The sequence below is a fragment of the Elephas maximus genome, chromosome 7 (genome assembly GCF_024166365.1).
Source record: "Elephas maximus indicus isolate mEleMax1 chromosome 7, mEleMax1 primary haplotype, whole genome shotgun sequence".
In the NCBI taxonomy this organism is placed as follows: Eukaryota; Metazoa; Chordata; class Mammalia; order Proboscidea; family Elephantidae; genus Elephas; species Elephas maximus.
The window spans coordinates 137121992-137149642 of NC_064825.1; the positions used below are offsets into that span (position 1 = coordinate 137121992).

A 27651-nucleotide genomic window follows, 5' to 3' on the forward strand; every position below is an offset into this window, starting at 1 on the left:
TTAAAGAGGTCTTTTGCAGCAGATTTGCCCAGTGCAATACATTGATTTCCTGACTGCTGCTTCCATGGGCGTTGACTGTGGGTCCAAGTAAAACGAAATCCCATGACAACTTCAATCTTTTCTCTGTTTATCATGGTGTTGCTTATTGGTCCAGTTGTGAGGATTTTTGTTTTCTTTATGTTGAGGTTTAATCTATACTGAAAGCTGTAGTCTTTGATCTTCATCAGTAAATGTTTAAAGTCCTCTTCACTTCCAGCAAGTAAGGTTGTGTCATCTGCATGTTGCAGGTTGTTAATGAGTCCTGCTCCAATCCTGATGCCCAATTCTTCTTCATATAGTTTAGCTTCTCAGATTATTTGCTCAGCATACAGATTGATCCAAAGTACAACCTTGAATATGTACCACCTGAATTTAGAGATCATCTCAAGAATAGATTTGATGCATTGAGCACTAATAACCAAAGACCAGACGAGCTATGGAATGACATCAAACATGAAGAAAGCAAGAGGTTATTAAAAAGAAATGAAAAAAGAAAAGACAAAAATGAATGTCAGGAGAGACTAAATTAAACAGAAGAAATGATGAAGTAAAAGAGCTGAAGAGAAGATTTCAAAGGGTGGCTCGAGAAGACAAAGTAAAGTATTATAATGACACATGCAAAGACCTAGAGTTAGAAAACCAAAAGGGAAGAACACGCTCAGCATTTCTCAAGATGAAAGAACTGAAGAAAAAATTCAAGCCTTGAGTTGCAATACTGAAGGATTCTATGAGAAAAATATTAAATGACACAGGAAGCATCAAAAGGAGATGGAAGGAATACACAGAGTCACTGTACCACAAAGAATTGGTCAAGGTTCAACCATTTCAAGAGGTGGCACATGATCAGGAACCGATGGTACTGAAGGAAGGAGTCCAAGCTGCACTGAACTCATTGGCAAAAAAGAAGGCTCCAGGAATTGATGGAATATCAACTGTGATGTTTCAACAAATGGATGCAGCGCTGGAAGTGCTCACTCATCTGTGCCATGAAATTTGGAAGACAGCTAGCTAGCCCACTGACTGGAAGAGATCCATATTTATGCCTGTTCCAAAGAAAGGTGATCCAACAGAACACAGAAATTATCAAACAATATCATTAATATCAGACGCAAGTAAAATTTTGCTGAAGATCACTCGAAAGTTGTTGCAGCAGTACATCAACAGGGAACTGCCAGCAATTCAAGCCAGATTCAGAAGAGGATGTGGAACAAGGGTTATCATTGCTGATGTCAGATGGATCCTGGCTAAAAGCAAAGAATACCAGAAAGATGTTTCCCAGTATTGTATTGACTATGCAAAATCAATGGACTTTGTGGATCATAACAAATTATGGATAACATTGCAAAGAATGGGAATCCCAGAACACTTAATTGCATTCATGAGGAACCTGTACATAGATTAAGAGGCAGTCATTCGAACAAAACAAGGAGATACTTCATGTTTGAAAGTCAGGAAAGGTGTGGGTCAGGGTCGTACCCTTTCACCGTACTTATCCAATCAATCCAGTTAGTCTTGCTTACTTTGCACACGGCATCAGGAAAGAGCAATCCCTAGAGAAGGACATTGTGTTTGGTAAAGTAAAGGGCCAGTGAAAACGAGGGAAACACTTTATGAGATTGATTGACACAACAGCCTCAGCAATGGGCAGGAACATAATAAATGTCATCAAGATGGTGGCAGGACGGCCAACATTTTATTCTGCTGCAGAGTCGCCATGCATTGGAGCCCACTCAATGACAACTGACAGCAACAACCAGGCCAGCTGGGAGGCTGACTGATTTGTGCTGGTGACCCAGCAGGACCCTTAAGACTGCCCAGCGGGGGCTCTGCAAAGGGGCTGGCACTGAGTTCCCCATCTCTCCTTTTTGCCTACTCTTGTTCCCCCGGCCGGCTCTGAGTGGATTTTCCAACTCTTTGGCTCCAAAGACCTCTGACTTAAAGAGATGCCAGGGGGACTAATTCCCTTTTCCATTTCAATGGACTTTGATCTTGCTGGGATTCCCATGCAACCCTCCGGGGACCCAGGTTACCTATTGAACTGGACCCTCGCCAGACTTCTGCCTGACCTGGGTCACCTCCTGCAGGTCAGGCCCCAAGCTACGTTGTGGGCAGTTGCTGAGGATGGGTGACAGAAAAACATACCTGCCCAGCGGCACATGCAGCTGGTACAGGACGCGACTGGAAGGTGGGGTCAGCTGGCAGGAAATATGAGAAAGAGGGAAACATGTCTAAAAAGAAGAACCTGCTAAACTCAGGGAGAAACCTTGTAGGCAGGAGAAATGGGGAAATGGCAGGTTGTGGGTCCTGGGCTGGGGGCGGTGCAGGGCAGGGGCAGGCGCAGGGTGGGGACGGCTCTGCAGTTTCTGCAGGAAGCTGCTGTGGACAGTGGGGTTGTCAGCTCTCACTAAGCGCGACAGGCCTCCTGCCTAAAGACTCTGGCCTTGCGTGCCTCAGTCCTTAGCAGGGGTGCCACCCCGCCTTGCTGGGGCCGAGGCGGAGGGTTCTGTCTCCCTCCGGGGTTCCAGCTGGTGAAATGCACAGAAAGGCGCCGCTGTTTCCGGAGGCGAGGACGAGGGGCCTGGTCCCGGGCACGTGGGTTTCGGTGGAGCGCGGGGCGTCCCGCTGCAGGCGCCGGCCGAGATGGGCTCTCCGGCGGGGTGAGGGGTAACGCAGGCGGCGTGGGGCTGCGCGGCGGGACAGGGACCCGAGTCGGGGCAGGGCCGTCCAGCGGGCAGGCGAGGCGCGGCCGGGGCGCAGGCCTGCAGGCCCACCCAGCGTGGCCGGGCGCTCCCTGCTGGTCAGCACGTGGCTAGGCGCAGACGTCCGAACCCGCGCCAGGCCTTCTCAGGAGCCGCGCGGGGAGCCGCCCCTCGGTCCCGCCGCGGCGCTTCCCGGGGTCCCCGGGTCCCCAGGGCGCCCCCGGCCCGGCTCCGCCTCTCGGCCCCGCCCCTCCAGGCCCCGCCCCCAGCCCGGCCCCGCCTCCAGGAAGGCTCCGCCCCGCCCCCAGCGCGGCCCGGCCCCGCCCCTCGGCGAGACCACACCCCGGAAGGCCCGCCCCGCCTCGAGCGTGCAGCGCCAGGAGGCTGGCGTGGCGCTGCGAGAGGCGGTGTGTGGGAGGGACTTCCGGCCGCGCTTGCGCGCGTCTTCCGGCCGTTGCCGAGGCCTGTTTGGCCCGCCTCCCGGACATGAAGGTGAGCCCCGCGGTGGCCGGCCGGTAGGCGTCCGAGTCCCGCGTCACAGCGCCGTGGCATCCTCGCCCGGCCGCAGTTTCCCCTCCGCGAAGAGAGCGCGTCAGGCAGCGAGGCTCCGCCTGGGACAGAGCGGCGCGAGGGCGCGGGCGACGCGGGGCGGCTTGTGAGAGCGAGCGGGCGAGCGTGGACGAGTGAGTGTGTGCGAGTGTGTGTGTGTGTGTGTGTGTGTGTGTGTGTGTGTGTGTGGACACCAGTGAGAGTGGACCACAGTGTGGGCAAGTGTGTGTGTGTGTGTGTGTGTGTGTGGACACCAGTGAGAGTGGACCACAGTGTGGGCAAGTGTGTGTGTGTGTGTGTGTGTGTGTGTGTGTGTGTGTGTGGACACCAGTGAGAGTGGACCACAGTGTGGGCAAGTGTGTGTGTGTGTGTGTGTGTGTGTGTGTGTGTGTGTGTGTGTGTGTGTGTGTGGACACCAGTGAGAGTGGACCACAGTGTGGGCAAGTGTGTGTGTGTGTGTGTGGACACCAGTGAGAGTGGACCACAGTGTGGGCAAGTGTGTGTGTGTGTGTGTGTGTGTGTGTGTGTGGACACCAGTGAGAGTGGACCACAGTGTGGGCAAGTGTGTGTGTGTGTGTGTGTGTGGACACCAGTGGGAGTGGACCACAGTGTGGGCAAGTGTGTGTGTGTGTGTGTGTGTGTGTGTGGACACCAGTGAGAGTGGACCACAGTGTGGGCAAGTGTGTGTGTGTGTGTGTGTGTGTGTGTGGACACCAGTGGGAGTGGACCACAGTGTGGGCAAGTGTGTATGTGTGTGTGTGTGTGGACACCAGTGAGAGTGGACCACAGTGTGGGCAAGTGTGTGTGTGTGTGTGTGTGTGGACACCAGTGGGAGTGGACCACAGTGTGGGCAAGTGTGTGTGTGTGTGTGTGTGTGTGTGTGGACACCAGTGAGAGTGGACCACAGTGTGGGCAAGTGTGTGTGTGTGTGTGTGTGTGTGTGTGTGTGGACACCAGTGGGAGTGGACCACAGTGTGGGCAAGTGTGTATGTGTGTGTGTGTGTGGACACCAGTGAGAGTGGACCACAGTGTGGGCAAGTGTGTGTGTGTGTATGTGTGTGTGTGTGTGTGGACACCAGTGAGAGTGGACCACAGTGTGGGCAAGTGTGTGTGTGTGGACACCAGTGAGAGTGGACCACAGTGTGGGTGGGTGTGTGTGTGGACACCAGTGAGAGTGGACCACAGTGTGGGCAAGTGTGTGTGTGTGTGTTTGTGTGTGTGGACACCAGTGAGAGTGGACCACAGTGTGGGCAAGTGTGTGTGTGTGTGTGTGTGTGTGTGTGTGGACACCAGTGGGAGTGGACCACAGTGTGGGCAAGTGTGTGTGTGTGTGTGGACACCAGTGAGAGTGGACCACAGTGTGGGTGGGTGTGTGTGTGGACACCAGTGAGAGTGGACCACAGTGTGGGCAAGTGTGTGTGTGTGGACACCAGTGAGAGTGGACCACAGTGTGGGTGGGTGTGTGTGTGAACACCAGTGAGAGTGGACCACAGTGTGGGCAAGTGTGTGTGTGTGTGTGTGTTTGTGTGTGTGGACACCAGTGAGAGTGGACCACAGTGTGGGCAAGTGTGTGTGTGTGTGGACACCAGTGGGAGTGGACCACAGTGTGGGCAAGTGTGTGTGTGTATGTGTGTGTGTGTGTGGACACCAGTGGGAGTGGACCACAGTGTGGGTAAGTGTGTGTGTGTGTGTGGACACCAGTGAGAGTGGACCACAGTGTGGGCAAGTGAGTGTGTGTGTGTGTGTGGACACCAGTGAGAGTGGACCACAGTGTGGGCAAGTGTGTGTGTGTGTGTGTGTGTGTGTGGACACCAGTGAGAGTGGACCACAGTGTGGGCAAGTGTGTGTGTGTGTGTGTGTGGACACCAGTAAGAGTGGACCACAGTGTGGGCAAGTGTGTGTGTGTGTGTGTGTGTGTGGACACCAGTGAGAGTGGACCACAGTGTGGGTAAGTGTGTGTGTGTGTGTGTGTGTGTGTGTGTGTGGACACCAGTGAGAGTGGACCACAGTGTGGGTGGGTGTGTGTGTGGACACCAGTGAGAGTGGACCACAGTGTGGGCAAATGTGTGTGGACACCAGTGAGAGTGGACCACAGTGTGGGCAAGTGTGTGTGTGTGTGTGTGTGTGTGTGGACACCAGTGAGAGTGGACCACAGTGTGGGCAAGTGTGTGTGTGTGTGTGTGTGTGTGGACACCAGTGAGAGTGGACCACAGTGTGGGCAAGTGTGTGTGTGTGTGTGTGTGTGTGGACACCAGTGAGAGTGGACCACAGTGTGGGCAAGTGTGTGTGTGTGTGTGTGTGTGTGGACACCAGTGAGAGTGGACCACAGTGTGGGCAAGTGTGTGTGTGTATGTGTGTGTGTGTGGACACCAGTGAGAGTGGACCACAGTGTGGGCAAGTGTGTGTGTGTGTGTGTGTGGACACCAGTGAGAGTGGACCACAGTGTGGGTGGGTGTGTGTGTGGACACCAGTGAGTGTGGACCACAGTGTGGGCAAGTTGTGTGTGTGTGGACACCAGTGAGAGTGGACCACAGTGTGGGCAAATGTGTGTGTGTGTGTGTGTGTGGACACCAGTGAGAGTGGACCACAGTGTGGGCAAGTGAGTATGTGTGTGTGTGGACACCAGTGAGAGTGGACCACAGTGTGGGCAAGTGAGTGTGTGTGTGTGTGGACACCAGTGAGAGTGGACCACAGTGTGGGCAAGTGTGTGTGTGTGTGTGTTTGTGTGGACACCAGTGAGAGTGGACCACAGTGTGGACAAGTGTGTGTGTGTGTGTGTGTGTGGACACCAGTGAGAGTGGACCACAGTGTGTGTGTGTATGTGTGAGTGTGTGTGTGGACACCAGTGAGTGTGGACCACAGTGTGGGCGAGTCAGTGTGTGTGTGTGTTTGTGTGTGTGTGGACACCAGTGAGAGTGGACCACAGTGTGGGCAAGTGAGTGTGTGCCTTTGGACACCAGCGAGCGTCGATCAGTAAGCGTGTGATGGAGAGCATGTGTGGCAGTATGTTGTTAGGTGCTGTCAAGTCATTTCTGACCCATAGCGACCCCATACAAGAGAAGGAAACCCTGCCTGCCCCTGCGCCATCCTCATAGTCGTTGTTACGCTTAAGCCTATTGTTGCAGCCACTGTGTCAGTCCATCTCGTTGAGGGTCTTCCTCTTTTGCACTGACCTTGTGTTTCGCTAAGGATGTTGTTTTTCTCCAGGGACTGATCACTCCTGATGACACAGCAAAGTATGTGAGACACAGTCTCTCCACCCTTGCTTCTAAGGAGCATCCTGGTTGCACTTCTTCCGAGACAGATTTGTTCCTTATTTTCGCAGTCCGTGGGTATGTTCAGTATTCTTTGCCAACACCACAATTGTAAAGGTATCGATTCTTTTTCGCTCTTCTTTATTCATTGTCCAGCTTTCACATGCATATCAGGCGACTGAAAACACCATGGCTTGGGTCAGAGCACCTTAGTCCTCAAGGTGACATCTTTGTTTTTTTAACACTTTAAAGAGGTCCTTTGCAGCACATCTTCCGAGCGCAACGCGTTGTTTGATTTCCTGACTGCTACTTCTCTCATTGTTGCTTGTGGATCCAAGTAAGATGAAACCCTTGACGACATCAGTCTTTTCTCCGTTTATCATGATGTTGCTCATTGGTCCAGTTGTGAGGATTTTTGTTTTCTTTATGTTGAGGTGTAATCCATACTGAAAGCTGTGGTCTCTGATCTTCATTAGTAAGTGCTTCAAGTCCTCTTCACTTTCAGCAAGCAAGGTTGTGTCATCTGCATAACGCAGGTTGTTAATGAGTCTTCCTCCAATCCTGATGCCCCGTTCTTCATATAGTCCAGCTTCTTGGATTATTTGCTCAGCGTACAGATGGAGTGGGTATGGTGAAAGAATACAGCCCTAACACACACCTTTTCTGACTTTCAACTACTCAGTATCCCCTTGTTCTTTTCGAACGACTGCCTCTCGATTTACGTACAGGTTCCTCATGAGCACAATTAAGTGTTCTGGAATTCCCATTCTTCGCAGTGTTATCCATAATTTGTTATGATCCACACAGTCGAATGCCTTTGCATAGTCAATAAAACACAGGCAAACACCCTTCTGATATTCTCTGCTTTCAGCCAGGACCCATCTGACATCAGCAATGATATCCCTGGTTCCACGTCCTCTTCTGAAGCCAGCCTGAACTTCTGGCAGTTCCCTGTCGATACACTGCTACAGCTGCTTTTGAATGATCTTCAGCAGATTTTGCCAGCGTGCGATGTTAATGATATTGTTCATTACATGTGAGAATACAGATGAGAGCGAGTGAGTGTGCATGTGGACGAGTGGGTCTGGCCAAGAGCGAGTGTGGATAACTGTTTAGTCATCCGATGCTGCCACAACAAATACCACAAGTGCATGGTTTTAACAAAGAAAAATTTATTTTCTTATGGTCTAGAGGTTACAAGTCCAAATTCACAGCGTCATCTCCAGGGGAAGGCTTTCTCTCTCTGTTGGGTCTGGAGGAAGGTCTTTGTCTTCAATCTTCCCCTGGTTGAGAAGCTTCTGAGGTGCAGGGACCCCAAGTCCAAAGGACGTGCTCTGCGCCTCTTGCTTTCTTGGTGGTATGAGGTCCCCAGCTCTCTGCTTGCTGCCCTTTCTTTTTATCTCTTGAGAGAGAAAAGGTGGTGCAGGCCACACCACAGTGAAACTCCCTTTACCTTGGATCAGGGATGTAGCCTGAGCAAGGGTGTTACATCCCACCCTAATCCTCATTAACCACAGGCAGGGATTATAATATATAACACATAGGAAAATCACGAAATGGAGGACAACCACATGTGGCCTAACCAAGTTGACACGTATTTTTTGGGGACACAATTCAATCCGTGACAATAAGTGAACCTGCGAGAGCAGGAAAGGATGGGCATGGACAGGATGTGAGTGGAGCGTGGGGTGAGTGTGCAAGTGTGAGTGTGTGTGTGCCTGGGAGTGTGAGGAATTGGGTGTGAGAGAAGAAGCCTGAGCGTGAACATGCCAGCAAGTGTGACTGAAGTGACTGGGTGCAGCATGTGAGCCCATAGTCAGTGTGGTGTTGGATGTGGTGGCCACCTGGTCCCTGGACTGCAAGAGGCCAGGCTGGCCAAGGTTGTACCCCGGCTGTGGGGCAAGTGACCCATGGGCTCAGCAGAAGGCAGGGTTCACTAGGATAGGTCCCACCCTCTCCTCAGCCAGAGTTGTAGATGTTCTGGGTTAGAAGGTGACCTGCCCTCCCCTCCCTTCACAGGTCACTAGACGGGCCCAGCGAGGTTAGGGGACAGCAGGTTGGTGACAGACCTCAAACCCATTTCTTTCCCTTGTTTTGTGGAGTCGGGGTCATGTTGGCCCCAAGCCCTTGTGTAGGGCGGCTTCCTGGGTTCAGGTCTCAGCTCAGCACACCAGCTGCTATCTTGCCTCGGTTGCCTTGCCTGTGAGTGGAGATACGATAGCACCTGTGCCCTGCAGCCATGGGGAGAAATGGGTAACGTGCTGGGCTGGCACGCCGTACATGGTCAGTAAACGTCACTGGGCTGTTGTGCCACCCTTGCTTCTGAGCCTTACTCTCCTACACTGCGGGCTCTAAGATGAAAATACAGGAGCTGACCGTGACACTTGCTGTAAAACAGCGTTTCTGTTAATGGCAAGGTCAGCCAGGTCCAACCAGTAACGATGGCAACAGACAGGGCATGCAGGTCCCTCTTCTCCATGTGAGTTACGGAATGCCAAGGTCAATTTAAAAATTTTTTTTAAATTAAACGGAATAGAAAAGAAACTCACAGTTTATCTTGCTGAGTTAGACTCAGTTGGATTGTTTGACTGTACAGGTGTACACGCACCACACATCTCCACACGGTATACCACACATGCACACACATATCTCATGCACACTGTACACGCAGCACACATCTGCACACGATGTAGCACACACGCACACACATATCTCATGCACACTGTGTACACGCACCACATGTCTGCACATGATGTACCACACGCACACACATCATGCACACTGTACACGCACCACACGTCTGCACACAATGTACCACACGCACACACATATCTCATGCACACTGTACATGCACCACACATCTGCACACTATGTACCACATGCACACACGTCTCATGCACACTGTACACGCACCACATGTCTGCACACGATGTACCACACGTGCACACACATGCACTGTGTACACGCACCACGCATCTGCACACGATGTACCACATGTGCGCACACATCTCATGCACACTGTGTACACACACCACACGTCTGCACACGATGTACCACACACACACCCACATGCACACTGTACACGCACCACACGTCTGTACACGATGTACCACATGCACACACATGCACACTGTACACACACCACACGTCTGCACATGATGTACCACACATGCACACTGTACACGCACCACACATCTGCACACGATGTACCACACATGCACGCACAGGCATGTGTGTGCTACACTGTATGCATACACACATGCAGACCTGTACCGGGAACACGCCCACAACAGTGCAGCATGGCACACGTGCACATCCCATGTGTCACAAATGTGCAGCACGCCTATGCCAGGCTAGGTCGTGGACCACATTTCTACTCTGAGTCTTGATCACAAACGTCTGAGGGCCACCTCAGACTGAAGTTGCCGCTAGCATTAGCTGTCATTGCACCAATGTGGTGCTGAAACTGAGCCTCTCAGTACACAGGGATGTGGAGCCTGAACAGCGGGGCTCTCGGTGCTGAGCTTGTCAGGAAGCAGACAACCCACTGACACAAGCCCAGCCAAGCAGTCAGGACAGTCCTCTGGTTTGCATCTGAAATGACTCCTCCGGGTGGCCAGGTGGAGGCCGTGCCCATGACTGGTCAGAGCACACCTTGTCGCTCTGTGCAGGCCCGTCCCCTCCAAGGAGGTTGAGTCCTGGCAAGGGGCTGTGGGAGGCTCCCATGCAGACACCCTGTACACACTTCACCCCCCTGCACACATCCTGCACAGACCCACGTGTTCTCTCTGCTCCCATCATGTGTGTAGTCAGTCTGCAGGGTTAAGCAGCAGATGAGGGAGCGGCCAAGCACCTGTGTGCAGCCCCGCGTCCAAGTTCACCCTGGAGCCAGCCCGTGGGTGCAGGCAGTCAGTGCAGCCACCCGGGCCTCATACTTCGTCTGGTTCTCTGGTTGCCCGCAGCCAGTCTTCCTTACTCCCTGCCCTTTGGTAAGACATCACAGATCAAGGTCAGGGGGCCGCAGGCAGCACCCCTGCAGTGACTTGTGGGAACAGTGTGGTGGGCGGCAGGCCGTGGGCAGGAGGAGAGGGGTACCTGCCACTTCCTGCCAGCCCACTCTCCCCAGAGGCGTCCTTCCTGTTGGTCTCTCCTCCCTTCCCTGTCAGTGACCCAGATTTCTGTGTCCTGGAGCAAGAGGAAAATGAGCCAGGAAGGGAGTGGGTGGGACAGCAGATGTGGGCATGAGAGCACTGGACATGGGCATGAGAGCCCTGGGCTGGTCACAGGGCAGCATGGAGGTCAGAGTTGGTGCAGAGAGCCCGGAGCTTGGGCGGGGTGCTGGCAGGCAAGCCCTGGACTGCTGGGTCTGCCGTTTCCCTTCCTCCCATGAAGCCCTGTGTTGTGGGGGCTCCTTTGTTCCAGCCACTGTTTCTTCCTTGACCACGTTGCCCAACTTGGGCCCACAGCCTGACCAGGCAAGCTCTAGGCTGACCCAGCAGCCCTGCCCACCTGTGCCAGGTGGGCGAATGCACCTCCCCTGGAACTGGAATCCAGAGGACCCTCCCCAGCCCCAGGCTACAGCCTGCTGAGCCCAAGTTGCCAGCTATAGGAGCAGGGCGTGGTGATGGTGGGGATGATAAGGTTAATACTTAGGTAGATGAGGATTGTGATACTGGGATGTGTCCCCAGGGACAGAGAGGGAGGTGGCCGGGAAAGGGCTAGGAGGCCACAGTGACATGTGCAGGGGCCATCTCAGCCTGGGTGTTTTGTCCCTGCCCCATAACCCACTCTGCCCTGCTCCGTAGAGAGGGCGCTCCCGCTTGTCTTCGAAGCTGGTGCTTTACTGCTCCATGTAGGAGTGTTGGGCTGTGCCCGAGTGGAGCCCCGGGGTGGCCACCGTGTGCCCTCAGTCTGCTGGGAGCCCCCCACCTGCCCAGGAACCAGCAGGGCAGAGTGGGGCGGCCTGTGCATCTCTGCCACAAGTAGAGGTATGGGAGGCTTGGAGGGGTGAGGGCAGGCAGACTTCTGGCCAGGTGGCACCACGTGTGGGTCTGGCTTTGGCAGCTCTTGCTGAGGGGCACGTCCTGCCTGGCCCAGGCTCCTGAGCCTCCACAGAGTGCAGGCCCAGTGGGGAGGGAGCTGGCCAGCCTCCTCTCCCTGTACAATGGCTCTGCCTGGGCTGTCAGCTCCTTGGCTGGTCAGGATGTGAATCCCTTGACGGACCCCCTCTGCACACCTCTGTGTGTTAGAGCCGTGTGGAGAAGGTGTGGACAGCTAGGGGGAGGGGGCCATGCTTGTTCACTTGTCACCTTGTTCTCAAGATCAAAAGTCAAGAGAAGGCAGAATTGCATGGGGTTGGGGGACAGGACGCTCTTCTGACCTAAAAATAAATTGTAACTAATGAAAGTTCATTGTGAGAAAATAAAAAAATGCACACAAAGCAGAACAAAATTGCCAGTAATTCCAGATGGCCCACCCCACTCGCTCTCTGGCACACACCTCGTCCATGGTTCTGTATGTCCGCACGCACGCATCCTTCACCGCAGCGGGATCGTGCTGAGTCTAGTCTTGTGGGCCCTTTGCTGTCACCAGCGTGTTATCTCGTATTCCGTCTGGTTTCCAGAGGGTGGAATGCTGGGTGTCCCTATTGATGGGAACACGTTGTTGTTAGGTGTCGTCTAGTCAGGCACAACAGAACGAAACACTGCCTGGTTCTGCACCATTGTCACAGTTATTGCTATGCTCGAGCACATGGTTGCAGCCACTGTGTCAATCCACCTCCTCGAGGGTCTTCCTCTTTTTTGCTGACCCTCTGCTTTACCAAGCATGATGTCCTTCTCCAGAGACTGACCTCTCCTGATAACATGCCCAAAGTATGTGAGACGTAGTCTCACCACCCTTGCTTCTAAGGAGCATTCTGATTGTACTTCATCCAAGACATATTTGTGACATAAATGTCTTGGAATATGCTTCCTGTTTATTCACAATTTAAACAAGGCTTCAATGAATATCTGTGCGCGTATGTCTGCATGACATCCGGACAGGTGGTACTTGGCAGGGGGCTGGGTGTTGGCAAGTGTAGTATCCTCCACCAGACGTTCCCCCAGAAGGGCTTTCCCAGCAGATTCCCGCCAGCAGCTCGGCCCCCCCCCGGAAGGCGTGGGGTCATACAGAACGTGGCCGCGGGTGGAGACCTTGGGGGCCTGCACAGAATTCTGCCCTCCGCCAACAGCGGAGGGACGCGCTTGTGGTCCCGTATTCTCGTGATGCTGGTTGTCATCATTCTGTCCCCCTTGCAGGTGTTGGGTGGAAATGGTATCCTACCTCAGTGTTCACTTCAACTTACTGCTGAAGCTGAGCCATCTGCTTCCTGGGCCGTGGGTGTCTCTGTACTGCGTCTCTTCACACCCTGCTCTTCTTTTTCTAGTGGGGCGTTTTTCGTTGGGGTGTCTTTATTCCTAATTGGGAAGAGCTTTTTCCATGCCTGGGTGCGTTATAGATAGTAACCTGTTGCCAAGCATGTCTTTGTCCTGGTTTATTACTTGTTTTTATTTTTTTTTTCTGTGAATGGAAGTTTAACGTTTCCATGTAATAAATACTTGTGTTTTCTTTTACGATCTCTGTTATTGCTGACAAACTAGGGAACCTTCTCCACCATGAGGTCACACACACTCAGGCCTCCACAGCCTCCAGCACCTTCAGTGACTTCGTCCTTATACACTAAAATCCTCCTGGCCGGGATTTCTCTGGGTTTGAGGTGGGAGGTAGGGAGCCGACGTACTTCTGAATAGGGTGGTTGTGGTTGGTGCAGCCCTGAGGTGGTGGGACGAGGGCCCTCAGGCAGGCTGGGGCTCTGCTTCTTCCCCAGCTGGCTGTGTGCGATCCTCAGGGCTGGCCCAGGGAGCCCAGGCCAAGCCAAGTGCCAGGCAGACCACGTGCCCGCATCAGAGAAGGGACTGTCCCCGCCCGCGTTTCCAGGGCGAGATTTCCAGACGCTCTGCTCTCTTTGCAGCGCCCTGGATGCTAAGGCAGGACTCCGCTGTGACATCCCGTCATGAGGGTGCTCCTGGATGTGCTGGGGCTGGCCCTGGCCTGTGGCTTCATTCACGCAACCCTGTCCAAGTCGGACACCAAGAAGGCCGCCTCAAAAACACTGCTGGAGAAGGTGAATCCTGGCAGAGGGGCCTGACTCTCCCACCCTTCACCTGCCTGCAGAGCTTGGGGGCGAGAAGCCTCCTCAGAGTGTGGCCCCAATGGGGAGGGGGCTGGCTGGGCTATCGGCTCCTTGGCTGACCATGATGCAAATCCATTGACAGACCTGTCACACAGATGCTGGCCTGGGTGGGCAGGCCAAGGCAGCCTCACGTGGGATGGCTGCTGAGTGAGCATCTTCTGTACCCATGGCACGTTTCCTGTGCCAACTTCACCCCCACTCTGCCTGCATCCCACTTCACCTGTACCCCCACCCCACCTGTACCCCACTTCACCTGCACCCCCATCCCACCTACATGTGCACCCTACCTGTACCCCACTTCACCTGTACCCCACTTCACCTGCACCCCCATCCCACCTGCATCTGCACCCTAACTGTACCCCATTTCACCTGCACCCCACCCCACCCTGTCCCCACTTCATCTGTACCCCCACCCCACCTGCATCCCCACCCCTCCGAGTCCCTGCCCCACCATTGGTGAGGTCTTTTACATCCGTGGGGGCTGAGAGCGTTGATCTTTGTGCTGTTCTTCTGGGAGGCTCCCTATGAGAGCAAACACGTGTCCTCCAGGTGTTGTCAGCTCCTCAAGGAGGCCCCTGTGAGCCTGTTCCTCAACCCTGGTTGGTTGGTCCCCAGTGGTCCTGTGAAGCTGCCCTCCGCCCATTGCCAGCCCTGGGCACCGATGGAGGGGCAGGTGCTGCAGCAGCAGTGGGAGGTAGCCTGGGCAGTCGAGGAGGGGCCGATAGCCAGAGCCCCTTTTGAGCCACGTCTGAGGAGACCTCTGGCCAGCTATGCTGACAGAGACATGTCCCTGGACCAGAGGAGGGGGCTGTGCTCTCTGCCCGGGCACAGGGGACTCATGGCACCGTCTTCTGGCTGCAGACACAGCTTGCAGACAGGCCTGTGCAGGAGCGGGGCCTGGTGGTGACGGACGTCCGGGCTGAGGACGTGGTTCTGGAGTACCGCAGCTACTGCTCAGCCAGGGCCCGGGAGAGGCACTTCGATGGGGCTGTCCTGGGCTACGTCACCCCGGTGAGGCAGGGCCCAGAGGGTAGGGGGTCAGGGCTCAGATGTGTGCACGCCTCTGTGAGGGGACCATCCTGGGCTACATCACCCCAGTGAGGCAGGGCCCGGGGCGGGGGGTGGCCGGGGCTCAGATGAGTTTAAGGCCTCTGCAAGGGGAACGTCCTGCACTACGTTACCCAACGAGGCAGGGCCCAGTGGGGCAGGGGACCAGGGCTTAGATGTGTTGCCTCTGCAAGGGGCTGCCTCTGCCTGGCAAGGCGAGGCAACAGGTGTGCATTTCCGTCTCTGCCGGCTGCATCCGCTGTGGGATACAGCAGTGGAGTCCTTCTTGGAGGAAGCAGGTGGACAGCACTGAGGGGTCCTCAGGGGCTGCCCCTCGGGCCCCTAGAGGCCGATGTTGCAGACACCCCCAGCTCATAGGGCCCATGTCCAGGTGCCTGTCCCTCCAGTGAAGCAGGATGCTGTGGCCGTAGCTCGAGGCCACGGTGGTGGTGGTGGTCCAGCAGCTGTCCCAAGCAGGGGCATCTCGTAGGCGGGCGGGCGACATTAGCTCCGTGTGGGCCGTCAGTGCTCGGAGCCTGTCCTGGGTTGTGAATGCCTCATCGCAGAGGGCAGGGTGATGCTGACCTCACCCCTCGTCCTGCATCTTTCCTCCAGTGGAACAGCCATGGCTACGACGTTGCCAAGACGTTTGGGAGCAAGTTCACGCAGGTGTCGCCTGTCTGGCTGCAGCTGAAGAGGCGTGGCCGGGAGATGTTTGAGATCACAGGTCTCCACGACGTGGACCAAGGTCCTGGCCTGCCCTGTTCAGCTGAGTTTGTGCTGAGGTTGAGGAAAGTGTGAGTGTGCGCAGTGTGTGCCATGGGTGGGGTGCTGGGTCTGCTGTGTGTGTGGGCATTGAGTGTGGGAGAGCACGTGAATGTGTGGTGGGTGGGCGTATGCATGTGAGTACGATGAAGGCTGAGCCTGACACACCAGCCTGGATGAGGCCGGGTGTACAAGTGCGGCCCCAAGAGGTCATGGCTGTAGACAGTGAGGCCTGACCCCCTGGGACCCTCTCAGAATGGTCTGCCCAGCCCCAGCAGTCGGGTAGTCTGTGGGTGTCGTTCCCTCGCGCATCTGAGCTGCTGTGTGGAGTCAGGCATTCGGCCTGTGCCCCTGGCCCCTTCACAGTGTGTGCTTCAGGTGAAATACCATGGGGGCACCAGGAGGTGGGAGGTCTGGTGAGGGGCTGCTGTCCTCTAAAGCGCCTGTCTCGAGTGTGACGACATTCATACCTGAGGCACACCTCGGGGAGTGTGGCTGGCGTGGTGCCTGCTGAGAAGAGCAAACTCCTGGAAGGCAGGAAGGCAGCCATTTTGGAGCCCCAGAGACAGGAGCGGTTTTTTCTGATGCTTGAGCACTGTTAGGAAGTAACCACGTCAGAGACCGCAGGTGGGAGCTCTGACCTCTTGGGGACTGCTGGCCTCAGACCCAGACAGGCCAAGATTCCAAGGCCTCTCAGGAGGTGACGGCCTCAAGTGTAGCCTGTCTTCGGCCAGCGGCATCTGTGTCGGCCAGCGCGCGGAGGGCAAGCTCGGGACACCTCTTTGGGGCTGGGGTCGGGGGTACAGAGTCAGAAGGAGCTGGGAGGAGGGGGTGTGAGGCCTCAGCCCTCATGCTCTGTGCATGGCTGCGCTGTCCCCATTGTGACTCTTGCTTGTCCATAGGGTGGATGCGAGCAGTCCGGAAGAATGCCAAGGGCCTGCGCATCAGTGAGTCAGTGGGCCGGGGCGGTTGGGGCAGCACTTCCTTGCTGGCATGACCCTGGGGGGGATGCGTGCACCTGGGGGGGTCTTCATGGCACCCAGGTGGTTCTGCTCAGGTGGGAAGCCAGCACCAGCCCACAGTCTAGCCCCCCACTCCCCTGTGGCCCTCAGCCTAGTGGGGGATGCCAGTGTCCCAGATGACAGACTGGGGAGGGGGCAGGGCGGGGTCAAGAGACACTCCTTGGAGTGGCCATGGAGCAGAGCAGAGGTGGGCCAGCCAGCTGGACAAGCCATGGGTCTGGGGGAGCCAGGTGGGGCCGTGGCACCAGGCGATGGAGCCATGGCGGCCAGGTCGATGTTGAAGGTGACAGTGGCGAGTGGTCCAGCTGGAAACCGGATGAGCTGGGGTCTGACCCAGCCACTGTCCTGGAGACGGGCCACTCCCTGAGCTGGGGACTTGGTGGGGCTGTGGTGGGGAGAAGGGGCCAGTCTCTGTGATCGCTCCCAACCCCATTCCCAGACCAGTTCACCCTCAGGGAGAGAGGCGCTGCGGTGCATGGCTGCTCCAGATGGGCTACCCTACCTGTGGGCCTGACTTTTCTAAAGGTCAGGGAGCACTGCAGTGGGGAGAGGTCATTCACACAGGTGTCGCTCACCATGTTCCCTTTCCTGCATGTGACTGGCGCCGTGCCTGTCTGTCTCCCCCAGTGCCTCGGCTTTTGTTCGAGGACTGGACGTACGATGACTTCAGAAGTGTCTTAGACAGTGAAGACGAGATTGAAGAGCTCAGCAAGACCATGGTCCAAGTTGCAAAGGTGAGGGCCAGCACGTGCTAGGGGGCCAGAGCTCTGAGCTGGCGTGAGCCATCTGGCCACAGGCCTCTGGGGCTGAGGACTGAGAGCCATCTTGTCTGCTAGACTGGGGGCTGCCCTCTGGAGAGGGGCCCTGCTTTTCCAGCTGGCTGCTGGGTCTGGGCTGCGGTAGGGGCAGGGTCGGGGGAGCCAGGTAGGGGAGGGCTCTCCAGGGTGGTCCAGGGCGGTGGAAGGCCAAGGGCTCCGGGCAGCAACGCTGGCTCCATGGCTCTGCACTTTCCTCTGTGATACCTCCCTACCTACGCCTGCCCTTTCAGAACCAGCATTTTGACGGCTTTGTGGTGGAAGTCTGGAGCCAGCTGTTCAGCCAGAAGCAGGCGTGAGTGGGGCTTATGAATGGGTGGGGTGGGGGGCGTGGCTGGCCCAGGCAGTGATGCGGGTGATTCACGAGGGCTCAATGGGAGGAAGGTGGCTTAGACCGTGTCAGCAGACTTGAGCTTGGACACAGAAGGAGTGTCCCACCAAGTGAGGAGACACAGTGTCCTGGGAGGTGGGGATGAGGGTGGGCACAGTTGGGAGCCTCCAGCGGAGACCACGGCGTCCTTTGGAAGTTGCTGTCCAGCCTGCAGGCTCTGCCCCAGCCCCCAGGTGGTCAGCGTGCGCATGTTCTCCGTGTACTGTCCTCGGCCAGAGGGACGAGGAAAGGAGGTTCACAGGGAGCTACTTGCCCTGGTCTTGGCAGTGAGGTGGCCCCGCCCAGAGGAACTGGCCCCTGCCTGCCACCACAGGCCACCAGAGAGCAGAGTCAGGCCCAGAGGGCCCCTCACCTCCCCAGGGTGGCAGAGCTGTGCCCCCAGACGCGGAAGAGGAGCTGGTTCTGCACACAGTGGCACCGCAGCGCTGGGCTCGGCCTCTCCGGCGCTGGGTGGGAGGGCTCTGCCGGGCAGCAGACACCTGAGCTAGCTGGCCCTGTCTCAGGGTGCAGATTGGGTGGATGGCTCTGGAATCAGCTGCTCCTCCCTTTTCAGCTACGTATTAAGGCCTGAGTCAAGGCTAGGTCTGAGCCTCCCTCTGGTGCCTGCCCTGGGGGAGCGCTGTGCCCAGTGCAGCTCCTCCTGTGGCGGAGCAGGTGGCCAAGGGCAGCCCCCTCCCTGACGTCCACTCCTGCAGCCATGGGCAGGGGCTGCCCTACGTCTCCGCTCTGGCCATTCGGGCAGTGTAGTGACTCTGGGTCTGTGTCCCACAGGCGGGAAATCACGGTGCAGACGGGGGCAGGGGACATTGCTGAGTATGCAGGGCTGGGGTGATAAGAGGGAGAACTCACACCAGGCCCAGAGGAAGGTCTGCCCCCAAACTGGAGCCAGCTCACCTCCTGCCCTGGGTGGGGAGGGCCCAGGTGCCTGCCCATGTGTGCGGACTTGCTGACCCTAGCTGCAGCTTCACACCCAACCTGGGCTGAGGACTGGGGGCGGGGGAGGGGGGGCAGCTCCCACCATGTGCCCTGCATAAGTGAGGCCAGGGCTGGGGGCGGCAGGGGTCACGGGGCTGTACAGCTCTGCCCCAATGCACTTCCAGGTCCGGAAAGAACAGCAGGCTTTCCCAGCCTCAGACCCCACGCCTGCCTCCAGCCTCGGACCCCCATACGTGCCCCAGCCTAGGACCCCCCACAACCACCCCCAGTCATGACCCTGGCCTCAGACCCCCACGCCCACCCCCAGCCTAGGATCCTCACACCCGTCCCCAGCCTTGGACCCCTATACCTGCCCCAGCCTCAAACCCCCGCCTCCGGCCTCAGACGCTTCCTTGGGCAGAAGTCCCCAGTGCAGGTGGCTGGGAGGGGCTGGGGCCACCCTGACCTGCCTCCTCCTGTTCACAGGGACCTGGTCCACATGCTGACTCACATCGCCGAGGCCCTGCACCAGACCCGGCTGCTGGTCGTGCTGGTCATCCCACCCTCTGTCACCCCAGGGTGAGTGCCTCAGGCGGAGCAGGGGTATCGGGGCAACAAGGATCAGAGGAGGCCAGTGTAGGGGGTTCGCTGCAAAGGCTCTGGGCCCCCTGTGACCAGCCCAGGCTGCAGCCCAGCCTCCCAAGGCAGACACTGTCACTGCCATCCGTGTGGGCGTGAGGCAGGTGAGGGGACCCCCACGATGGCCACAGGCTCTGCCTGCGAGGTGACGGTGGTGGCGGTCGCTCCTGAGCCTGACATGGGGAGCACATTGAGAAACTCTCCACCCGAAGCCTTTGGACTCGCCTCTGGTCACCCCAAGAGCAGGTGGCACACCATTAGGCACAGCTGCACGTCATCTCCCTTAGTGCAGGGACAAGCCACGGCCAAGGTGGGTGGCCATCCCCACTTGGGGGGTGCTCCACAGGCCCTGCAGGCCACACCCCTCCGGATCCTGGCAAGCCTGTGTCCATCCTGCCCACAGAGCGTCTGCTGTGAGCAGCGGGGCTAGGGGGATAAGGACCGAAACCTGGTGCCAAGGGCCAGGGCCAGGTGGGGTCAGGGCAGTGCGAGGCAGGTGACCACTGAGTCCCCCAAGTGGGTGCAGCAGGGCCAGCCCTGAGGAAGCAGCAGGACTTTTGGGTGGGGTCGCCTGCTCTGCCCCTGGGCCCCACTCAGGGAGGAAGCAGCAGGCCTTCCCAGCACCCTACCTCCATGCCTCTGGGGCCTGTCTCAGCTGTGGGCAGTCCCTCTGGCTGAGGTAACGGTGGGGACACGGGCAGGAGGCCCTTGCAGGTTCTTCCTATTCTCCACCATGCTGTGTCAGGTGGGGGGCTGGGAGGCTGGCGTGACGTGTGTGTGCACCTTGTTGCAGGACCCACCAGGTGGGCATGTTCACCCACAAGGAATTGGAGCAGCTGGCCCCGGTGCTGGATGGCTTCAGCCTCATGACCTATGACTACTCCACGGCGCAGCAGTGAGCAGGCGGGGGACCCCCTCCAGTGGCCTTGGGGACGGGCTGGGAACGGTGACGCTGGCTCCCGTCTGGCACAGGGGACTGCCCCCGTGATGAACTGCCCAGCCTGAGGCATGAGGTCAGGCTGTTGCAGCTCCTGCTGAACCCACCCTCTCACTCTGCAGGCCCGGCCCCAATGCACCTCTGTCCTGGGTCCGAGCCTGTGTCCAGGTCCTGGACCCCAAGTCCAAGTGGCGAAATAAGATCCTCCTGGGGCTGAACTTCTATGGCATGGACTACTCGGCCTCCAAGGACTCCCGGGAGCCTGTTGTTGGGACCAGGTGAAGGGTGGGCAGGGTTCCACCCACTGGGCTTGTGGGACTGTGCGTTGGAGCCTGGCCCTGGCTATACTCTCCTGGGGCCAGGTGGCCAGCGGCCTGTTGGCATGGGGACAGGGACAGCCAGAGGCGTGGCCAGGATGGTGTGTCGGTGTGGGGGTGGGGATGGACAGCAGTTTTTTGGCACAGGGACAGAGACAGTGTGGCCGGGTATCACGGGGTGGGGCAGGCCAGCGGTGTGTTGACGTGAGGGCAGGGACAACGTGGCCAGGCGGAATGGAGGTGGGGCCAGGAACAGCGTGGCCAGACGGTGTGGGGTGGAGGTGGCGTGGCCAGGCGGTTTGGGGGCGGGAACAGCATGGCCAGGCAGCGTGGGGGCAGGGATACCATAGCTGACATCACTTCAGGACGAGAGCTGGCCCCACTGAAGGACGTGCCCACCGTCCTCACCTTGAGGGGTGACACAGATGCTAGGTCAGCAGGTGGCCGTGAGGCAGCTGGGATCAGTTGTGGCCACAAGGACTCAGCGTGTCTGTGTGTGTGTGGAGACAGCAGAGCACTGATGGCAGCAGGCCGAGGCTCCCACACCTCCAGGGCATACAGGGTAGCTGGGGGGCAGGGGTCTCGCACTGTCATCTGACAGCTCTCTCTCCTGTGGCGAGAGGGGCTGTAGGGGCTTCAACAGAGCAGGTGCCCTGTGTCACCACCCCAGAGAGCCCGGTACCCCAGACGTGAGCCAGGCCTGGAGTGACTAGGAGCTCTAGGTGCAGAGGGGTCGAGAGCGACTAGGAGCTCTAGGTGCAGAGGAGTCAAGTGCCAGGTGGGTGGGGGAGGGGAGTAGTGTCAGTTCTCCCCACCCAGGGCCACCGAGGGGTTTGGCTGGGGCTCCCAGTGGGAGGGGCGGGCACACTGCAGAGTCAGTTGAAGGGTGGTTTCTTCCCCCCTCCTCAGAAATAAGAAATGCAGGGGAGGGCCTGCATATGGGACCCCAGAGGGTGGTCTCCAAGCTCCAAGATGTAACTTAAACCTGTGAAGAGCAACGGCTTAGAGGGCAGGAGCTCCCTCCTCTCCCATGCAGGGCTGTATCTGCTGAGTCTGCTTGCTCAGAGTTGGCTGCGAGACCCTGGGCCCTTCGTGGGGCTCAGGGAAGGTGGCACCCCCATCAGCACTCAGCCCAGTCGGGATCCTTGCAGCACAGCCAGGGAGGGGCAAGGGGCTGCTCCTTCCCAGGGCTGGCCCCCAGCACTGTCTATCCTAGCTTCCTCCCCACCTGCCCTGCTCCCCCAGGTGCCTGGAGCTCACTGCGTGCCAGCAGCCCGATCCTTCCTGGCATTCCCCCAACAGGCTAGCAGAGCCCAGGGCTCAGGCTCTCTGGGATGCAGCGTGCGTGGAATGGAGTGTGGGATGCTGGGAGTCGTGCACTGGGGCCTCTCTGGCCGCCCGGCAGCACCTTTGCCCCCTCAGGCGGACTGCCTGAGGGAGGCAAGTCCAGCAGAGGTGTTGGCGGGAGACTCTTGGTTAGCGTCTGTGTCTGAGAGCAGAGGGTTTTCTCTGCAGGCCCCGAGGTGTCAACGGGAGGGGCACAGCCTCTGCAGAGGATGTTTACACCCCCAGAAGTGAGCTCCCCAGGACGCAGCCCCTGCTAACCACCCCTCCCCAGTCCAGGCTGACCAACCCTCTATCTGGACTGATCACCCCTCCCCTGTCCTGGTCGAGACCCAGGTTTGAGAGCCCAGGTGTGAGGGCATGAGGAGACCAGCCACGCAGACCGTCTCCACTTCTTTAAAATCTGATTTCATGGTGGTGACAGCTTGACAGCCTCTGTGGTTCACGTGCCCTCCCCGTCTCTGCCCCCTGAGCACAGGGTCTGCCATGGTGACCCGTGTCCAGTCACCCAGAGAGTAGCAGGGGCTCACTGCCTCACCGCCTGCTTGGCCGCAGACAGCCAGGACCCAGGTGGGGTGTGTCGCTGGCCAGCTTGGCCTCCTGCCACCAGTGGCACCCACCCTGGGCCTCAGCCTGCAGGATGCAGCATGGCTATAGGGCGCTGTGCAGCCAAGTACATACCTTTAATCATTCCCCCGAGGTCCTGCTTGGCATCTGCTGGCCGTTCCTGGATGACACCCACACACAGGTTCATGCCGGGGGTCCCCGTAACCCAGGGAGCAGCCCAACCACCCTCCTAGCAGCTTGGGAGATGTCATGGGCCACGTCTGCCCTAGGATGATGACCGGGGTTTCCTCCACAAGGGACATGTGTCCCCCAACAGGGTGGGTCTGTGTGCAGATCCCGTGGGTCCATGTGTGCCTGGAGGGACTGGTGGCCCCACAGCAGCAGGGGCAGCCGAGCGCACAGCTCCCCATCCAGTGATGCCTGTTCCCCTGCCCTTGGGACCCACCGTTCCATGGCCTCTCTGCCCCAGCCCTGTCCCCCTGTGGGGCTCAGCCCAGCTGGGTTCCCAAAGGGTGGCCTCGGTGTGTCTGGTGGGGACGAGCTAGAGAGGACAGTGCCCTGCTGGCCAAAGCACAGGCTGCAGACCTCAGGAGGGCACTCCTTGGCCCCCTCCTCCAGGCCTGGCCCTGCACCTGAGGCCCGTTAGCAGCACCCATTCCTCAAGCCACGTCCCCAGTGACTGCTGCCCCCAGGCCGGCCCACCCCTCCCCCGTGTCCCCATCTCCTGGCCTGAAGCCTTGAAGCAGCGTGGAGAGGAGTCTCCCTTGAGGTCAGTGAGCTGCCAGGAGGCAGCATCCACCCAGCAGGGCGCTTGGCGAGACAACACCTCTGTTGGTCCATCCCTGCCCATTTGCCTGCCCCTCAGCCTCCACCTGCTCCTCTGCCAGGTGTTGGCCTGCAGGGGGCCTGGCCTTGGCCCCAGACGGCTCCTCTTATTGGCTCCACTGTTTCCAGCAAATAGGCTTTTTCTTTCAGCAGCACATGTGGGTGTGGCCGGCATGGCTGACCCTGTTGTAAGAGGAAACCAGTGCTTAGCACACCTGTCCCCGCCCAGTGCCTGGCTGACTTGGCATAGGGTGGCGTTTGCCTCCTGTGGCCTGTCCAGAGGCAGCCGGGCTGTACCCGCTCACCTTCCTGGTGGCATTTACTTCCTGTAGCTTGTCCAGAGGCAGCCAGGCTGCACCCACTCACCTTCCTGGCGGCCCCTTATCCCTTCCAACAGCACCCTCCTCAGATCTCCCGCCACAGCTGGGACACCCTTCAGGAAGCTTCTGAGACCTCGCAGACCTGAGGTGCCTTTATTCTGCCTGGCCTGGCCAGCACCTGGTGGGCTCTCCGCAGCCACTCTGCCCCCATGCTGATGCACCCCTTGCACCACCCACTGCCTGCTCCCATCTCCACCCCCTTTTGTCCTTTTTTCTGGGCTGGTTCATCCATTATCCCTCTGTGGCACATGGCACCTCTGCCGTGGCACTGTCATCTCCCAGGCTCTCCAGGTCTCAGCGGGCTCTTCGCAGCTTTGCTCTCGTTTCTCAGGTCCGTGTGTCCTGAAGGGGGCTCACCTCAGCACTCGGTTTTCTTTTCTTCCCTGTACTGCTTTTCTGGTGGTGGGGGTGCTGCCATGGGTTACTCAGTGCCTGGGAAGAAGCCACTGTTCGGCTGTGTTCACGTATCGTGCAACCCCCAGGCAGCAGAGGCCAGATAGGGAGCTGCCTTCGTACGTCCGTCATCGGTCTGTCCTGTCCTCTTTTCCCTCATGTGCCCCTTCCTCATATCTTTCCTTGTCCCTGATCTTCAGATCGTGGACCAGCCCTGCATCCACGTGTCTGGGCATCCAGATGTCATTTCTCTTCCCGTGGGGTCCATTCTCTCAGTCAGGCATCCATGGGGCCAGCCCCTGGGACCAGGTGCCCCAGCGCACTTGACCCATGTTTCCCGGAAACAAGCGCATGGCTGTTGTTGGTATATTGGTTTCTCTGATGTCTCAGGTGTGTCTTGTACATTCTGTTTGGCGTCACAAACCCTTCCTTCTGAGGACTGTGACTTTCTGTTTTGAGATAGAATTTGTCATTTTAAAGTGCACAATTCCATGGTCTTTGGTACACTCCCGCTCCACCACTCTGTTCCCTCTGCCCCTCTCTGTCCTTGTAGCTGCCCCTCGCTGTTCGCTGTCTGCTCCGGTTCTCTACGATGGCCCACAGGCTCCCCAACCCTTGGGCCTCTGACCTGTGTGGCCTGCTCCAGGGGCAGCCCCACTGGGCCCCACGGAAGCTGCTTATGACCCTCACTGTCCTTGTGGAGCCGGCCAGCGGGGGGGCACAGTCCCTCCTCTCAGCCATGCCCCCCGTGGGTCCTGGGCCCCAGTCTCAGCTTGTGAGGCACAGCGCCCCCATCTGCCAGCCTGCTCATCCAGAGCCTGTTCACAGAAAGCCACTTAGCAGACCTTAGATGGAAAGCTGCAGCACCTGAGGCGGTATTTTAATGACAGATAATCAAACGGTTTGGGGGTTTAGGCCCGATACGGAGTGGTGCCATGTAGACGCTTAACAAGTGAATTTGACGCAGCCGATGTGTCCCCAAAAGCACCAGGCACCAGCCTGGAGGACTTCTGGAAGGGACCCGTGAGGACTAGAAGGCCTCTCTCTTCGGTGGTGCTGGCCAGGCCCCTCTGGCTGGGCTCACTGGGGACAGGATGCATCAGGGCCAACCCCCAGGCCCCAGCCAGTCAAGTCCCCAGCCCCCAGAAGGCCAGCACCTGGGCCACACCCACCTCACACTCTTATTGCAGATATTTGTAGGGACACGTCATCAGGGACAGGAAGGCTGCAGGGACCCCCGGGTCATGTTTCTAGCATGTTTAATTCATGGCGTTGCTCCTACGGAGGTGGTGGGCATAGCCAGAAGCCCATGTGGCTGTGTGACAGCGCCTGGCTGCACTGACCCTCCCGCCCACTGTCCACGACTCGCCAGCTTGCAGCCCCAGCTCTCACCCTGGTCCTGTCTTGGTCCCTCCTCCCTTCCCGTGTCCCCCCCCCCCCCCCCCCCCGCTCACTGTGGAGGCCAGCCCTGTCCAGCCACCTCCTGCCCGGGCTGTCTGCAGGGTCTGGTTCTCGTCTATGCATCGCTAGGTGGCCCTCTGGTATGGAAGGGGCCTAGGACTTGCGGCTCAGCATGCCACAGACATCCCCCTCTGCCCCGCAGCCGCCGTCCCTTCAGCCACCCCAACCTTCCTGGGCCCCACAGATGTCCCTGCCATATTGCCCCAGGCACCACACCCTCGGGTCTCCTTCAGACTCAGGCCATGGGCAGGGCCTTGCCTGTGCCCTCAGGTGGCAGCTCAGGTGCGTGTGGGCGCCGTCTCCACGTGGCAGGCACTAACGTGTACAGTCGTTGGCCGCGGGTAGCGGTGGCTCGTGGTGCTCTGGTCTGCTGGGGGCTGCACGTCCTCCATCTCCCTGGATATGCTTCCCGTGATGCGGCGTGCAGTTCACCCCTCCACAAGGTTCTGGAAATCCTGGTTGTCCACCCCACAGCATCTTGAGAACAGCCTGTTCTCTGTGTAGGGGGAAAGGTCTCAAACCACTGGCCCCTGAGGCCCTGGAAGGGTCCACCACAGCCCTGAGCACAGCTGCTCTCCACTGGAGGGAGAGGCAGGGCTGTGGGAGACCCGTACCCTGGGAGAGTCCAGGGGCTACTGCCCCTGGGTGCTCGCCTTGGGGCCGTGTGGGACAGTGGGGGGCTTCTGGGGCCAGGGTCTGACTCGCTCAGGGCTTTAAGGGGTGAGGACAGGCTTGTTCCAGCCACAACACATGGACAGTGGCTGTGTCCAGGGTCGTGGCTCCGCCTGGGTCTGCTTTCTGGGTTCCAAACCTGCCATCGCTCAGGTTCCATCAGCAGGGTAAGAGCACAGCCTGTGGGGCTCAAGGATCCGCTGGGGCGGGGTGTCTGCTGGCCATGGAGCAGGTGCGCACGTCTTGCTGGTGCTCAGTGGGCCCTCAGAGCAGATGGCCTCCCAGGGGCCCCACCCCTCCTGGGACAGCTCGGGGCACCAGGGGGGTGAAGGAGCTCTGGCACTGACACCCAGCTGCCCACAGGTACGTCCAGATGCTGAAGGAGCACCGGCCGCAGCTCTTGTGGGACAGCCAGGCCTCGGAGCACGTCTTCGAGTACAAGAAGTGAGCCTCCTGGGCCAGGCGGGGGCGGGGATGGCAGTCTCTGGCCAGGCAGCAGTTCACCTCTGCCCCACCTGAGCACACTGGCAGCAGGTGGCTGCCCTGAGGACTGCAGGAGGGGTGATTCCTCCCAGTCACGAGACCTGGGCTGGAGGGGCAGGCACCCTGTCCTGGGCTGGGGGTGCAGCGGGGACAGGAGTACATGGGTCCACTTGTCTTTTCCAGGAGCCGTGGCGGGAGGCACATTGTCTTCTACCCAACACTAAAGGTGCGCCATGCCTGGGCTGTGGTCACTGGGCATTGGGGCTGGGTGCAGCTGTGGCCAGTGGGCAGTGGGGCTGGGTGCGCTGTGGTCACTGGCCATTAGGGCTGGGTGCAGCTGTAGCCGGTGGGTACTGGGGCTGGGTGTGCTGTGGTCACTGGGCATTGGGGCTGGGTGCACCCACGGTCACTGGGCATTGGGGCTAGGTGTGGCTGTGGCCGGTGGGCATTGGGGCTGGGTGCAGCTGTGGCCAGTGGCAGAGACATGGTTGACTACCAGCCTCAGAGTTCCGTCCCCACACTCTCCCCACTGTGGCCCTTGCCCTCAGTCGAGGCCGTGGTCGGCAGTGGGAACCAGTGAGGACCCTGACCCCACCATCCCCGAGTTCTTGGCCAGCGCCCTATGCCCTTACAGGGGGTTCCCAGGAACATGGGTTCGGTTCAGGAGGGTGGATGGTGGGGGGGCAGGTGGGTGCTAACGCCCCCTCTCCACCTAGTCTATTCAGGTGCGGCTGGACCTTGCCCAGGAGCTGGGTGTCGGGATCTCCATCTGGGAGCTGGGCCAGGGCCTAGACTACTTCTACGACTTGCTGTGAGCTGCACTGGGGCTCCACGTCCGGAGTGCACAGCGTGGATCTAGACTCCTTTTCTAAGTTAAAGAGTGATTGGATGGCCACGTGATGC

General features: G+C 58.4%; 1 protein-coding gene across 3 annotated transcripts; it reads left to right on the forward strand.

Annotated features, from left to right (window-relative positions):
- The first annotated feature begins 3120 nt into the window (after positions 1-3120).
- Positions 3121-27651, forward strand: CHID1 (chitinase domain containing 1). 3 transcript variants are annotated; one of them, XM_049892922.1, is made up of 15 exons: positions 3167-3230; positions 6495-6619; positions 13183-13305; positions 13554-13706; positions 14637-14786; positions 15438-15570; positions 16490-16534; positions 17237-17343; positions 17658-17719; positions 19217-19309; positions 20163-20264; positions 20429-20584; positions 26629-26709; positions 26932-26974; positions 27465-27651. In XM_049892922.1, exons 4-15 carry the CDS (start codon positions 13596-13598, stop codon positions 27561-27563), a joined length of 1182 nt encoding a protein of 393 aa, XP_049748879.1. In that variant the 5' UTR covers positions 3167-3230; positions 6495-6619; positions 13183-13305; positions 13554-13595; the 3' UTR covers positions 27564-27651. The 3 variants fall into 3 exon arrangements, with proteins under 3 accessions (XP_049748877.1, XP_049748879.1, XP_049748878.1); XM_049892921.1 differs by lacking the exon at positions 13183-13305; XM_049892920.1 differs by lacking the exons at positions 6495-6619; positions 13183-13305 and having other exon boundaries at positions 3121-3230.